Here is a 16,393-nt window from a genome sequence, read left to right as displayed (position 1 = left end):
GGTTAAGAAGATGGTAGAGTCACACAGAAATCTAGCCTATAGGCACTTCTAGTGGACGCTCTCCTTCTGCCTCCTTGGAGCCTAGAAGTTATGTGCAGGGGGCTGGGGGTGGAATACAAATTCTCAGAGCAGGTAGACCGGATGCAGTGAGCTCGCACTGGGGGAGCGCTCTGGAGTGTGCCTCCTGCACATCTTCCCTTTAACAAGAGATGGGTTCCACTCCTCCCTAACAGGAGAACCTCTGCAGAGAGATAACTGAAGCTTTTTTCCCCTTGGCTAGACTGTACTGGAACTGAAACCAGGATTACATCCCAAGCTCCTTTTAAAAAATAAATTTATTTGTTTTGAGACAGGGTCTTGCTAATTTGCTAAACTTACAGTGTCCTGCTTCACCTGCCTAGAGTGCTAGGATTACAGGTGTGTGCCCCTCAACCCAGTTTAATTGTAGCTTTTAATAAGGTAACTGCAGAGGACACCTGAAAGAAAACCCCCTGGAACTCATGGAAGGAGGATGTGCCTTCCTGAACCCCTGACCCACCTTGCTTGAGACAGTGAAGGGAGTGTCCTTGCTTGATGCTCAAGACCTTGCTGAAAATCCTGTTCTGGGTCTTGGGAGCTGACATTTGCAGGAGGACAGATCCCACCAGACCAGGCCCAGCTGGCTGGGAGTCCAAGAGGCCCAGGCCGATTGCCAGCCCCTGAGCACTGAGTGTAAGGGAGAGGAACTGAAGCCTCGGCTTGTCTAGAGTTCAGTCACCTGCTTCAGTGGTAGAAGAGACCCAGATCCAGGTCCATCCCTTCTTCCTTCAGAGGTTAAGTTTGAGCTTGTGTGTGATTCTTCTGAGGGAAGGATTTGAATTTGAACTAGAATCCCAGTGAGGCTCTTAAGGCAGTAAAGAATGAGAAGGAATTGGCCTCTTTCCTTTGATCATTATTCCCATCCTTCCTCTCTGCCTCAGAGCCCAGCATAACCGCCATTTTACCACCACCATGGAGCCAACACTTAAAGTGAGTCCCTTAGACTTGTCACCGTAGGCTACATCCCTAAGAACTCCTGCCTTAGCTTAGAAAGTTGCTAGTCACTTGCCTTACCTTAGAAAGTTGCCAGTCACTTGCCAGTCACTCAGACTCCTGAAGCTTTTCAATCTGTTTGTTAATATTTTCATATTCTTTAAGATGGTACAAGGCAAAGGGCATGATGATGACATCTTTCCACATGCCTACCTCTTGAGTCACATGGTTCCAATCTGGAGTAGTGGTTTTCCAGGCTTGGAATGCAGTGCTCTGTCATCTCCTTCCATCGCTGTTACGGTTTAGATATAAAATACTCCCCCAAGACTCGAGTGTGTGAGGAAGGTTTTGGAGTGCTATACTTATCAATGGAGTCATCACTGAGTGATGAGTGAGTTCATAGCTGAACTGCTGTTAGGAGACGAGGTCTGGTTGGAGGTGGGTCACAGGGGACATGACCTGGAAGGGAGTACTCTCTCCCTTGTGGCTCCTTTCTTTCTCTCTGCTTCCTGGTGACCAAGGGATGAGCAGCTTTGCTCTGCTGTGTCCTTCCATCATGCCATTTCTGCCTCCGACCGTGGACTAAACCCATGACTCTGTGAGCCAATATATATCTCTTTAAGTTGTGGGTTTCACGAGTTTTGTCTCATTAACAGCAAAACTAACTAATGCAACAGTCTTCATGGAGATTCCATTGTTTCTCTCTCCTGTTGGGTCTCCTGTTTTCTCCATCTTCTGTTATCTTTTTTGTTAGGTTGCTACTCTTCTCTAACAGAATGCTTCCTCCAGGGTTTTCCTGAGAAAGAGTGTCTGTGTGAGGATTAATTTGTTTTTGGTTGACAAGATTCCTTTGAAATTTTGGTACCAGGAATCAAACTCAGGACCTTGCACTTGCTAGGCAGACACTTATGCCACTGAGCTATGTCCTCAGCCCTCCTTTAAAATTTTGAAGGTATTGTTTTAGTGCTTTTGTCTTCTGTGCTGATGCCATTCTATTTTTTTTTTTGCTCCTTTTTTTTTTAAACAGAAACTTAGAGATTCTTCTTTTGTTGTCACTGTTTTACAGAATGATAATCATGAGCTTTGGTTTTTTTATCCATTTTTCTGGTACTAGGTGGGCTGCTCTGTCTGAGAAAAAAATTTAATGGATTTATTATTGATTTACCATCCCTATTTTCTTTTTCTACCTCTTCTACATATTACTTGGCAGTTGTTCTTTTTTTTTTTTCTTTTTTTGTCTTTTTTGTTTTTACCGGTACCAGGGATCGAACTCACGACTGCCTGCTTGCAAGGCAGGCTCTTGTGCCGCCGAGCTAAATCCCCAGCCCCTACTTGGCAGTTGGACTCTGGGGTTTATAGTGTCCTATTCTTACCTTATGGATGCAACAGCTTTCCTTCTCTCTCTGAAGATAGTAATGATTTTATAAAATGTTCTTATCATCTTCCATAGTTTCTATTTCTGTAATTTGCCCTTTTCCTTGGTCTCTAACTTTCCTCATCAGAGGCTTCCCTGGAGCGCCATATGATCTCTGGTTGTGTGCTCTTGGTTAAGAGTAGGGAACTATTGGAAGCTCTGAACTTCACCCTGGAGTTAGATACCTGCCCTCCAGTTTCTGGGAGAACCCAATGTTAAAACCTTTAGCTCTTTTCTCCTGCACCTACCCCGGAAGTCCTCCAGTAGTTTGCCTGGAGAGTGAATGGGTAGGGGTGACGGCCAGCTTTCTTTCTCAGCATCCCACAGAGGGTGATGTTACCATCATTTAACCCCCTATTTTCAGAACAGTGCCCAGGATCGCCACAATAGCACATGTCCCCTATCAACTACGTCCCCTCCAGCAAACAAAATTTCAGGCAGGGAAAGTGTGCTCAATTGGCAGAGAGTGGGGTTAGGACTGTAGAGATTTGTCTCCTAGATACTTTCCCCACGCCTTAGTTCCTAGCTCCACAGAGATCTTGACTTCTGGCATTGAAGCCTTTTAAGGCTCCTTTGAGTAAATTGATTAATTTCCACTTATTTCCTCTCCTAGTTTATTTTCCAGCTTTCTAGGATATAGGAAGCCATGTATTCATTCACGTGCTTTCTGGTTACCAAAATGTGTGCTGTTCTCTGATCTTTGGGCTTCTGATTTACTGTTTTCAATGTATGCTACTCAGGTTTGAGGGACAGAATGCAACAAGCTGGGCTTGTCCATTCATCACCGTAATTCAGCCCCTCAGAGCACTTTCTTCAGTTGAATTCTGTGACAGTGTACAAGATGTGATCAGAGAATATAGTGAATGTTCACAGCTTGAAATGTTACTATGGTAAAAGACAGGTTGTCACTAACCTCTGTAATCCCCTCCCTTGCTGCAAACACACTTCATCCCATTGCTCTCGCCACTTTCTTCCTTTTTTGAAAAAAATTTTTTATTTAAAGAAAGAAAAAAAATATAAAAAGGGTAGAAATAATATATAATTTCAAAAAAATAAATAGTAAGAAATCTCCAATTGATGATTACATATTGTCCTCTTACAAATAGTTGTTCAAGATACAAAAGTGAAGCATACAAAGTGGGGATTCAGACAGCGAGACTGCAAACAGTTCTGTTCAACTATCCAACAAAATCTTAGTAATATAGTTTTCAATCCTATGCACTTAAACATACATGCAGTTATCCATACCTTCATTTATGTTGAGATTAAACAAACCAAATCAGGCTAAAATCACTTGGGACAAAGAATAATAATATTGCTGGATTTCATATCATGACACTCCGGAATCAGCACTGGGTACTGTAGTGTCTCTTTTTCTTCAAAGTATTTGTTCATTTCATCATGTGTTATATAATCAGTTCTCATAAACCTGTTTATAGGTTCTACACATGTATGAGTCTCTACATGTATTTGTATCCTTTCTACATTAGAGGGAAAAACAAAGCATAGCAAGACAAAACAAAACAAATTCCTATAAAAACATGAAACGAAAAAGTCATATAAAACCACACTACAAGATGATCTATAATGGTTACTGTGTTACCTCTTGTTATCTTCAGTAGAACTGTCTATATCATCAGACATAGTATAATTGAATATAGCAGTACATAACAATATTAATAAAAACAAAACATTGTAGATAGTGTAAAACTTCAAAAGCGGGTAACAATCAAACCAGAATGGGTATTGTAGTGAATCTTGTCGTCTTCAGTGTAGCTGCCTATACTCTCAGACTTGATACTATCAATCATAACAGATTCTGTCGATACCAAACAGCAATCTTAACAAACCAGATTCAACTAAGATCAGTCATGATACAAGTTATACAGGACTCCAGATTAAGTTAATAGGAAATTAAAGAGGATTACTATATCCTGCTATTTTTGGGATAGCTGTCTGTGCCCTCAAATCTAGTGCAAGTAGACAAACTAGGACAGAATACAATCTATCTAAACAGGGCGATGTGAGTAATACGGGTTTTAAATCCTGATACACTATTAACAATATCCTCTGCCTTCTTTTTTTAGACTATTCCTCCCTTTTCACTCTCCCAGGGTGCACTGTGCATTTTTGGGTCCCACCAACTCCCTCAGTTTTTAGATTGAGGGCAACCTGCTATTTACCTAAGTGGTTCTGAACCTTCTCACTCCTGGACTTGATCACAGGTTGTATTTCTTTACCTACAAAACCTGTCTTTTCAACCTATCTGCAGGTGCTGGTCGAGTTGCCCCTATTACTCTCTGGTTCCCTGTCATGTAGAACATTGTTTTATCATTTGATTTTTGGTCCATAAACTCTTTTTCAGGTTAATTATATTTCCTATATAGAGTATTTCGGTGGACCCTAGGAGGTAGGCCTCCAGATCTACTCTGCCTGTGTGTGTGTGTGTTTTTTAAGTGTATCAAGGCCATATATATTAGATTATAGCCTACCTTCTCTGCCTCATTTCTGCTGTGCTATTTTTTTGCCATTAGTTGTCTGCTTTTTTCCTTCATTTCACTTTCTTCCCCATTCATTGAGGCCTCTCTGCCACTGTTCCTGAAATCCTGGTAATTTATTTCTCTGTCTCTAGAATGTCCTTCAGTATTCTCTGTAGAGTTGGATTGGTGGATTCGAGATGAATTCCCCCATTTCCTCTTTGTCTTGGAAGCATCTTCTTTCTCCATTAATTTCTAAAGACAGTTTTTCAGGGTACATCGATCTGGCTAGAGGTTATTTTCTTTCAGGGCTTGGAATACTTTGCTCCAAGCTCTTCTTGATTTGATGGTCTGTGTCGAGAAGTCTGCCATGATTTTGATGGGTTTTCCTTTATAGGTGATCTGTTTCTTTTCTCTGATGGCTTTTAATATTCTGTTCTTATATTGAATTTCTGGGATCTTGATTATTATATGTCTGGGTGTAGATCTGTTTTGGTTGTAAGTGGCTGGAGTTCTGTATGCCTCATATATCTGAATATCATTTCCTTTTCCTATGCTTGGGAAGTTTTCCTTAATTATTTCTGTGAATAGCCTTTGTTTTTACTCCTGCTTCTTCTTTCACATTCTTTATTCTTAAATTATAGATCCTTTCGTGGTCTTCTAGCCTTTGTATTGTTACTGCCTGTTTCCTTGTTATTTTTAAGAACTCTTTCCTTTCATGATCTCACATTGCAAAGCTGTCTTCAAGTTTTGATGGTATATCCTTAGTTTCTTTCAAGCAGTTTTGCCAGCTTTCAATGGAGTTTTTAATTTCTTGGTAATCTCTTTGAACCTGCTTCATGTATTCTAGGTTTTTTTTTTAATATTCTTCATCAAACGTTTCTCTCCTTTTTTTGTGTTCCTCTATTCTTCTGTGTCTTCTTGAGAGGTGCTTAGCATTTCTTTTATTAATCTACTTATATCTTACTTTACTTGATTAAATATTTCAGTTTTGAGTTCATCTATGAGGTCCCAAAGATATCTCTTTATGTCCGCTGATGCTGTGTCTGATATTGCATGTTTACTGCCCTCAGTCTCTTTTGTATTTGCCTCTCCTGGAACAATGTTCTCAGGGCTGGGGGTTGGGGACTTTTTTTTTTGTTTCTTTCTCTTGTCATGTTTTTGATTTCTTCCATACAGGTGTATAGAGGAGGTCCCAGCCTCTTTCCTTGTTGGTTATGGTTCTTCTGAAGTATGCTGGCTAGGAATTTCTGCCCTCTCCAGTTTGCTGTTGGTCACTAAGGTGCAAACAGGAGCAGTGTATCCTGTCCCCTCCCCTCCGGGTCAGTCAACCTGTGGGGACCTTCACCGAGTTAGTGTGTGCTGCATGGATGGAATTGGTTTGGGATGACTTATTGGGTCCAGGCCAGAGGCCTGACCCAGGCCAAGCATATCCCACCAGTCTGGTCTGGGAAGGGAACAACTGACTGAAGTCACTGCTGTTCCTTGTTCTTGCCAGTCCTGCCTAATTCCAACATGTCATCCAGTTGGTCGCCTCTTTCCCATGGGAGGGTCTTATTCCCAGCACTCACTAAGGATCAATGCATGTCCCTTGCCGGCTCCGTTCTCTATTGGGCTTGCTGACCTCCAACTTCAGCATGACAGCGATTCCAGCGAGTCGCAGCAGTGGGAGTTGGGGCAGCTAGGTCGCAGTGGCAGAAATTCAGGCAGCTCAGCGAGTCATGGCTGCGTGAATTTGGGCACTGTGGTGAGAGCACCATGGCCGCTAATCTTAGCTGCTCCACTGGTAGCCCCGGGCCTGCATGTTTGACCAGTTCTTTTCTCTTTAGTTTCTTACTGGATCGAGAGGGTCCATCTCCCCGGGGCCGGACCTCCCCATGATGTTTTATTCCAGCATCTGAGTTGTCTGTCTCAGGGAGCCTTTGTATTCTGTTGCTTATCGATCTGCTATCTTTAGCTCCTTTTTCGTTGCTTTCTGAAGCAGTTCTGCAAGTTCTCTTCCATGTGTATCTTTAGTCTGGCTGGTTGTAGCTTTCTCAGTACCCTGGGTCGTATCAAAATGTTTACCTTTCATGATTATTTGGACTTTGGGGCAGAGCCAGAAGTTGCTCAGTGCCAGGTCCAATGAATATGGTGGAGGAGGACACACTGATGTTTTCATTGCCAGGTGTTGCTATACACAGTTGATCAACCTGGTGTAATCAGATGATGTAGTGAAGGTTTATATTCTTTATTCATGATGTTTGCAGTGCATAATGTTTGCATTCCTTGTGTGGATTGGTACATGCAACATAACACATCTCCTTTTCTCATCTCCCTTCCTCCCTTCCATTTCTAGATCCCCTTCCCATTTGACAAAGATCCCTACTTGAGTGTTTAACTTTTTTAAATGTATTACAGTAAAACACACATTGCCATTAATCTCCTTCACTATACTTGTCTTCATTACTTTTCTCTCTGCTGGGACAAAATACCCAGCAAAACACTCAAAGTGAAGGAAGGAAAGTTTTTTTTTTAGCTCACTGTTTGTGGAGGTTTCAGTCCATAATCAGGTGGCTCCACGGCACAGGGGCAACACTTCAAGGCAGCAGCCAGCAAAATCAGCCATAGCAAAAGGGGGCAGAACAAGCCTCCTTTCCTCTCTTATATTGTATGCAGGCCACACGCCCCTCCACACCCCTACAGAAGTAGTACTCACAAAATCTCTGTGCCTTCCTGTTGCACAGAATGAGGATATTTACAAAGTAAGAACCCTGGCTCCCTGCTGAGTCTCTTAGTTAAACTTCTACCCTTCTCAAGTTGACACAATGTATCAACCATCACAGTCCACCATTGGCTTTGCACCCTCTTATCTCATCATTCTGGACAGAGTGTTTTACTGTAATAAGTTTTCAATGCGAACTTTCACCCTATTTTTCAGTCATCTCTGTACTCTTTTTGAGTGTTGTCTTCCTGCTGGATCTCCGCTCCTGATTCCAGCCTTTTGAGTGTCACCGAGCCTCAGAACTGACCTCTGAGCTGCTCCTCATTACCTGCATTCACCGCACAGGAGCTTCATTGAGTTCTGAGCCCTCAGCACCATCTAAATATGCTTCTGCTGCTCAGGTTCAGATTCCCTGCACGGCTCTTCTTCTGGATTCAGAACTCCCTGCTTTCTTTGGATGCTCAAGAAGCTCTGCTTCCCCTCTTTCTCACATGCAAGGCCATGGAAATTCAGGCAGGCTCTTGTTGTAAAATATGGCCCGAATCTGGCCGCTGCTTTAGAAGTTTGCTTAACCAGAGAAGCTTTCTGGATCAAACTATGTAATACAGCACCTCCTGAGACACTTGTTCTTATCCTTCCCTCTCCTCTCCTCCCCTCCCCCCCTCTCCTCCTCTCCATCTCTCCTGTCTTCCTCCTCTCGTCTCCCTCTCCTCCTCTTCTCCTGTCCCTTCCCTTTCCCTCCTCTCCTCCTCCCTTCTCTCCCCTCTCCTCCTCCCGTCCTCTCCCCATCCCTCTCCTCTCCTCCTCCCTTCCCCTCCTCTTCCCGCCTCCCTTCCCCTCCCCTCTCCTCTTTACCCTGCCTCTTTCCCTTCCTCCCTATGTTTAGAACCTAACACCACAGAATATACTCTCTCTCTCTGCCTTTCAATATGCAGAACTCCCTTCTCCCATGGTCAAAGCCTGACTCCTGTTATCATCTCTGAGCATGACAGCTTAAAGGGTCTTAGAACCGAGGCTCTAGTATTCTGGAGAAGAAACTGGGTAATGGGGGAGTCAAGTGAGTGGCCAGCCCAAGGTGGCAGCGTGTGGACCCAGTTTCCACATTGAGCCTCGTGTAGTAATGTGGAGCGTTGTGGAGCGTTGTGGAGCCTCGTGTAGCATCAGTGGAGCGTTGACCTTATGCCTTTATAATTGACCTTTAAATATTTATTTTGGAAAACTTTTGTTAGGGACCAAAGTTGCCCAGCACTGATAACTTTATATTAATTCATCAAATAATCAAAATATATTGTTTTTTCTGGACAAAATGTAAAGTTGAGGGAACCCAAACTGTACTGTACCATTCATAGCTGTGATTTCCTACGGCTTCTATTTTGACAGACAAGTTTTTCTAGCACCTGGGTCTGTGTCACTGGAGCCAGAGAATGTGGAGATTCCAAATTCAAGCCAGGACAGTGCTCACCCAGTTATTCTCCCAGGAGGTAGCCTCTCCATTTCCTGCATGTTGTCCCCTCTGATCTTCTCAAAAGGATTTCCTGAACGTCTGGTCTGTGTCAGCAGTGGCCTTGGCCCTGTCCTGGTGGTGACAGGGATCCAAGTGACTTTTTGTGGTCACCTTTAACACAACAACTCCAGTGTTTCCTCCGCGGCCTGCTTGTTAGTTTTGGCTGAGAACCACAATGCATCGCTTCACATTTGATTCTTTAAAATAGTGAGTCCAGCTGGCAGGCAGGGTCTGAAATCAGCGCATCTCTGTTGCCCACTTCCCTCCTGTTTTCAAAAATGCTCCGAGGGAAGGTGCCTTTTTCTAACTCACCCAAAGCAGCCGCTGGGGCTTCTACTTGCTCTGGTTCATGAGGGAAGAAGGCTGGGACCCTCGCCACAGTAGAAGACAGGGTAGGGGGCTGTGACAGGATGCAGCTGTCTGCTGGAGAGAAGCCTCGTGGGCAAAGAGCCAAGATGTTTATCTAAGTATTTAATTACTATTAACTTCGGTTATGTTGTGTGGGATGCAAGCCTCTTCCTTACTATCAGTGAACTTCATTTCCTAAAAAAACAGAACAAAACCAAACCAAAAAATGACTCAGGAATCTGGAGAGACTTGCCCACCTGTGGAAGATGAATCTTGCTTCAAAGCCATCAGCTTGAGCTACTTGAAAACAAAAAAGCATCTTTTTGTTTCTCTTTTTTTCTGCACCTGTTTGCAATACATAATAATCCCATTCTTTGTGGGGAGGTGGCACATGTACACAACACATCTTAATTCCTCTTTTCATCCCCTTTCTCTTCTGTCCCCTCCATCCATCTCTTGATTCTGTTCCTTTTTCTTCCTTTGTACATGTTTGTAGAACATAGTGTTACCCGGCATCCTTTGTGCTGTCTATTCATGGATTTGACACCAACAAAGAGCTCCTCATGGAAATAGCACTGAAGTTTCCAGGCAGAATGCCAGCGGGGTGGGAAGTTTGGGGTAGGTGGTCACACATCTCTGTTGAAGTCCCTGTAGGTTTTCATGGTCCCCTCCTGGAGAAATAGATGTTTGCAGTTCTGCAAAGCTGCTATCCCTAAACCACATGCTGGTCACATGTTCTTTGCACCCGGGGCTCCTGAATGACTGCGGGACAAGTGAGATGACCCTGGGTCACCCAGGACTTTTTACTCCCTGGGCCTATCTTGGTTTACATCTCTTGAGCTGAATTCCATGGCTACACTAAAGAATGTTTGTGTGCTGCTTTTTATTTTTATTAGGGTACCAGAACATCTCGTGAAGAGTATAACTTGGCAGACACTGCAAGCTGTAAATTTTTGCCATAAACACAATGTAAGTCTCATGCCCTCTCTTGAAAAATCAGGCGGTTGCCCTTAAGTTCAGAAGGAGCCTTGTACAATGTTTATATCAGGCTTTTATAGGTGTAACTTTTCACCCCAATTTTCAATAAGCTTAACTGGGATAAGAGGTGCAAAATGCCAACCGAGCTACTCCTTTTTGCTCAGATTTTATAAAGCATGCATTAAATAGTTTTAGAAAGTCATTGTGTGTTTTGAAACTTCTGAAGTGTCAGGGAGTAGAAGTCTCATTCATGTGGAGTCTGTGTTGGGCGGCCCCTCCCGCGGCCTCTGGAGCTGGGAGGGGGCGCCAGATGCCTCGGCCTGTCTAGTTGCAGTATGCCAGCTGCAGTGGGTGGAGTCCCAAGCCCAAAGCAAGAGTGCTGCTCTGGCGAGATAGGAGTGCTGAGCCTGCCGGAAGCAGCCCAGAGGACGCCTCTGGTGTTCCTGGCCACAGATGGGCGGGTGGGAGGCACAGTGGACGCTTGACCAGATGCTGGGCAGCTTGCCACCCCCTGCTCATAGAAACCAGATTCAAGAGCTGGTGCAAATGTCAGTGGCAGAGCACTTGCCTAGCACATGCAAGGCCCTGGATTTGAGCCCCAGCAATGCAGAAACCAAGAGAAAAGTTTCTGTGTCACCAGCACCAAAAACAAACCAAACAGACCGAGATTCCAATGTTGGAACTTCATGTGGCCACACTTGCAGTTTAACTTTGATCTGTCGCCCCATCAATTGCCAGGCTCAGTTGAGCTGGTGGGGCTGAATGTATCCCCCACCTTGTGCTCTATTTCAAGCTGTGTCCCCAGAAGAAGAAAATATGAGAGTTGCCAGCACCTCTTTCTCCTGAGCCCCTGTTAGCTGAAGGCTGTAATCCTTGTCAGGGCTGGGGCTGTAGCTCGTGGCAGAGCCTTTGTCTTGCATGCGTGAGGCCCTGGGTTCAGTCCTCACCACTCTGTAAAAAAAGGGTACACCATTGTCCAGCAGTACAGCAGGGAGAGTGCTTGCTTCCTATCTCTAGGGCCTGAGAGTGAGTTTCAGTGTGGGAGAGAGAGACACATGACAGCTCAGTGGCACATGGCAAGCTGTAAATTCTTGCCATAAACACAATGGTGGGGAAGAACTGACGGCTAATATAATGCAGATCACAGGTCCTTGGAGAGTGTCAGATGCTTTCTTGGCTCCCTGAGCTGGTGGGGGAGGGTACAGACACTTGTAAGCAGTTCCCAGGGCAGATGGGAGCACATTCTTGCTCACCAGCACTTCTGACCATGTGTCATCAGGATATTCACAGATGTACCCATTTACAGCAATTTTTGAAGCCAGTGGTGAAAGACTAGAGATCTTAGAGCCGTTAATTGCTGAAAACCAGATAGACTGTAATAAAACACCCCCCATTTTCCAGAATAATAAAAAGCTGTGGGAAAACACTAATGCTGCTCCCTTACCCCAAAAGTCTTTGGAATGGCAACTGGCAAGGCTCAAGAAGAACTTTTGTCCTCTCTTGTCATTTCTAAAAATCTAAAAAACCAGGAGTAACCCTAGGGTTTCTGACTGCAGGCCAAGGGAGTGTCTCTGGTGGCAGAAAGAGTTCCCTCTAGAGAGGAACACACTTAGGAGAAGGGAAAACTATTAGCAACCCTGAGCTTTGAATGCAATTATTATTAGGCTGTTGATTTGGGTTTCCTTGCAAAGGAAATTGTCATTTAATAAGAAAGTCATGTGAAGAGCCTCAAGCATTCTTCTAACATCACCCTGCTGAGGAATGCAGGCTGCGGTCTGGAAGCCAGGTGATTTGAGTCTAAATTATGGAGTAGGAGCCATAGTTGAGGGCTGGAAGCAGCTTCTAAGAGCACTCGATGGATGTGTCGTGGGACAGAGCTGACATCTAGTGACTCTCCCCAGAGGACAGGGCTGCTGCCTGCTCCTGTTTATCTTGTCAGGACAAATGTCAAAGCTGGGAGGGAGATGGCTTGCCTGCCCTCCTTGTCCCCAGCTTATCTCAGCAGGCCCAGGGCTTGTCCTGTTTACGAGGCCAAGGGAGGCTGAGGCCGAGGCCGAGGCTGGCTCTGCTCTCTTCTCACTTCTGCAGGACAGCTGGGAATTCTGCTTCCTTCCGCACCAGCTAGCAGCTCCTGCAGCCACGATGCAGGCCTGGCTCAAGTCTTTTAACTTTTTCCCTTTTGTCGAGTTGCCACAGTAGATATAGCACTCCTGGTTAAATTCTGAATTCAGATAAGCAAGCATAACCTTTGAATGTAGGTGTGTTCTAGATTCTGCGTGGGACAGATCTTCAAATTGACTTGTTGGACATAGGCTCAGTGGTTGATCACTTGCCTAGCATGCACTAAAAAAAGTTGTTTATCTAAAATTCAAATTTGAGTATCCTATATTTATGTTTGCTCAATGTAGCTACCCTACTTTTATTTTTAAATTACCCTTCTTGATCCTTTTGGTCCCTTTAGGATTTGGGATGATTCAGGCTATAGGTATGGTACTAGATTTATTTTAGGCTGCTGTTTTGCTTTCATGGAACAGGCCAATTAGAGATTGAAATCCAATACTTGCTAAATATTCATATGATTTATGCCTTATAGTTCTCTTTTGTAACCTTTTTTTTTTTTAATTTTGCAACCAGTGCATACATAGAGATGTGAAGCCAGAAAATATCCTCATCACAAAACATTCAGTAATTAAACTGTGTGACTTTGGATTTGCTCGGCTTTTGAGTGAGTATTAAAATTTTCCTTAAGTGTAGAAAATGGAAATATTCTTGATCTGATAATAGATCTAGACACTATGGAAAGGTGGTTATTGTAATTTAGAGTATAATCTTGCTATAAATTATAGGGGTTTTGTTTGTTTTTGTGTTTTGTACTGGGGATCAAACTCAGGACCTTGTGTTTGCCAGGCAGGCACTTATGCCCCTGAGCTAATCCCCCAGCCCTTGCTATAAATTATAATTCTGTAATTACAGAATTTTGTAATGTAATTATAATTTGAAAATGTATGGACATATACAGTGGTTTAGAAATGTACGCTGTATGTAAATTATACCACAGTAAAGTGGTTATTAAAAAGTATGTTACTCTCCTGGCTTCTAATTTCTGCTAAAATAATACTTTTCCGAAGTGTTACTTTGGAGAGTAGTTTTCAGTCTTGGCTGCAAATTAGAATTATCCAAGGAACTTTTAAAAACTATAGGGATACTCCAAAGTCCTTCCATAGAGTCTGGTTTAATTGGACTGGGATGTGGCCCAAGCAGCAGCAGTTTTAAAAACACTGAATTCCAAGGGATTTTTAGGTGCAGCCAGGATGGAGAACAGAGATTCTGAAAAGCCACAAGTTTGGACTGAGCTCGTCTTCTTAGGTCTTTCGTTTCCAGCTTTGATTCCAGGCTCCTTCTGTCTTCCATGTTGCATCACTGGCCAGCTGGACCAAGTGACTACTACACAGACTATGTGGCCACTAGGTGGTACCGCTCCCCGGAACTGCTAGTGGGGGACACACAGTATGGTCCCCCAGTGGATGTCTGGGCAATTGGCTGTGTCTTTGCCGAGTTGCTGTCAGGAGTGCCTCTGTGGCCGGGAAAATCTGATGTGGACCAACTTTATCTGATCAGGAAAACCCTGGGTAAGTAGTGTCTCAGTGCACCCTTTGGAAAGCTGGCTGGTTTTACCCACACTGGTGCATGGCAGTGCGGGGTCTCTAGCTCATCTGATGCCTCTTGCAATCAGGAAAGGGCAACATGAAAACCTCATGAAAATGGTTGTATTACAGGTGCCCACTTGTGTTTTAATAAAAATAATTCACAATTATGGAGTATTTACTAGTTGTTCAAAGGACATAAGATTCTCTCTTAGCATAGTTTAGATCAAGTGGACTTCTCAAAAATCATCACAGCAACCACAGAAACTTACATTTCTACAGGGGCTTGGCTATTTCATGGCTTATTTCATTTACAGGTTGAGTATCTCTTATACAGAATGCTTGGAATCAGAAGTGATTTGCAGTTTAGAATTTATGGATTTTGGGATATTTGCATAATGAGATACCTTTGGGATGAAGCCCAAGTGCAGATATAAAATTCATTTATGTTTCATATGCACTTCATACACATATCCTGAAGGGAATGTTATACAGTATTTGTAGAATTCCTGCATTTGGACTGCAGTGTGCCATATGAGGTCAGGTGTGGAACTTTCTACTTGTGGTGTCATATTAGTGATCAAAGTTTCAGATTCTCAGCCTAAGTGTCAGGAGGAGAGCCTGGTTCTTCTGATGTCTTTCTTTTTCCTGCTTTCCCACCCCATACCTGTCCTTTTGCCTGCCCTGCAGGGGAATGGGAAGGGTAGAAGAAGAGAGAGAATGGAGAGGGAAGGGACAGATGAAAAGATGCATAAGCAGAGACTGCGCCTGTCAAAAGCCCGGAGGGTTAGAAACTACATCCCTAAATATCCCAAGTCAAAGCAGATTTTCCCTCCTTCGTAAACTTTCATAGCACCTGCAGTACCATGTGTATCCTGCTACTTCTGTCTTCCCAAGGGTACTGTATGCTTCCTAGGAGTGAGATGGGGTCTTAATATTCTGCTCAGCCTCTACCAGCGTCTGCAGAAGCTGGTACTTTGTAGCCCTTTTGGGAGCACGCAGCCTCCGTTCTCTGCTGTTTCCTCCAGTGGTATAAGACAGCTCTGGCATCACCCGTTAGCTCTGATGGAAGAAGACTGTTAGGGCGCAGGGAATTGTGCTCACAATCCAGCTTCCTGAGCTCTTGGACAAGACATTAGAGGTAATCGCTCGACTGCTCATCCAAAATGGGTCAGAGGTTTTTTGTTTTGGCTTTTTCAGTGAGAGGTAAAAGTTTTAAAATCAGTAGAATTAGACTTGGATGCCCTGGTGTAGGAAACTCCAGCCCAGTCTTTAGCAGCATGCATAGACCCCGGATCAAGAGGCTTTTTCTCCCTAGATGGAGGGCCTGGGTGTCTCCTTATATTCTTGGACCCACTCTGCAAGTGTGCCACCCCTGGACTTGTACACAAGGGCGATTTTAGCCCATTTGGCTGCAGTGTGTGCTGGGTGAGATTCCCACCATCCCCTGGAATGTAGAAGTGCTCCTTTCGTCTCTGTGCTCCCTGTTGTAAGTGCTTTGAAACAGTTAAAATGAGATTTCCTACCGACAAGTAATTGGTGAAACACGAAAAGGTGGTTCTGGTTTGGGAACGTATTTCCTGTAGCTAGAAAATCTTCCATAATTTGTTTCTTTCTCAACTCCCTCCTTCTCTTCCTTCACTCCCTCTTTTAAATATGTGTCAGGTGCTCTTTCAGTAGGAGGCCACTACATTTTTATCTCCACTCATGGGGATCCAGTTAATACAATTCTGGTTTGCAGTTGTTGCTCTGTTGCACTTTTGGTATTTTTTAGAGGGATTATTTTATTTGTGTGTGTGAGTTAGGGTTAGAGTTAGGATTTGGATTCCTGGAATACACTGTGAGGCCTGGAAGGCAAGACATTTGCAGCCTTCAATTTCTGGAGCTTATGACTTCTGGACCTAGTAGTGTGTTGTCCACAGTAGAACTCAGCATGGGCTGTGTTGCTTGAACATTTCTGATTCCCAAAGAAAACTACACCATGGTAGGTGGAGGCACAGACAGATGCAATTTCTTTGAAGGTAAACCACAGATCACGGTTTTGCTGACCGATCTCACTTACCCTCTCTTTCTTTTTGTTCAAAGGGGATCTCATTCCTAGACACCAGCAGGTCTTTAGCATGAATCAGTACTTCAGTGGAGTGAAAATCCCGGACCCTGAGGATATGGTAAGTGAGCAAGCTGTTTTGGAGGAAGCTCCTGGAACAGGCTGGCTGGGTTGCGGTAGTGACTTGCTTGGCTTAATCTGCACTGGAGGTTTCATCAAAGAGTGAAAAAGAAAATTGGAGCAAATTGGAAGCAAGACTGTGGCCT

The 16,393-nt window shown here is 43.9% G+C and overlaps 1 protein-coding gene across 2 annotated transcripts in view; it reads left to right on the top strand.

The window, feature by feature from the left end:
• Positions 1 to 16,393, top strand: part of Cdkl1 (cyclin dependent kinase like 1) — a 57,197-nt gene that overhangs the window by 29,185 nt on the left and 11,619 nt on the right. For both annotated transcript variants that reach the window (XM_023565911.2, XM_003471811.5), the window contains exons 3-6: positions 10,355 to 10,427; positions 13,071 to 13,161; positions 13,865 to 14,065; positions 16,166 to 16,248. In XM_023565911.2, the coding sequence (XP_023421679.1) occupies positions 10,355 to 10,427; positions 13,071 to 13,161; positions 13,865 to 14,065; positions 16,166 to 16,248 (448 nt within the window). The remainder of the gene's footprint in view (positions 1 to 10,354; positions 10,428 to 13,070; positions 13,162 to 13,864; positions 14,066 to 16,165; positions 16,249 to 16,393) is intronic.

Source organism: Cavia porcellus, unplaced genomic scaffold (assembly GCF_034190915.1).
Source record: "Cavia porcellus strain 051 isolate PalLab524CR breed Dunkin Hartley unplaced genomic scaffold, mCavPor4.1 scaffold_1, whole genome shotgun sequence".
Lineage (NCBI taxonomy): Eukaryota > Metazoa > Chordata > Mammalia > Rodentia > Caviidae > Cavia > Cavia porcellus.
The sequence above is the reverse complement of the archived record's forward strand: the minus strand, read 5'-3'. Positions and strand labels throughout refer to the sequence as shown.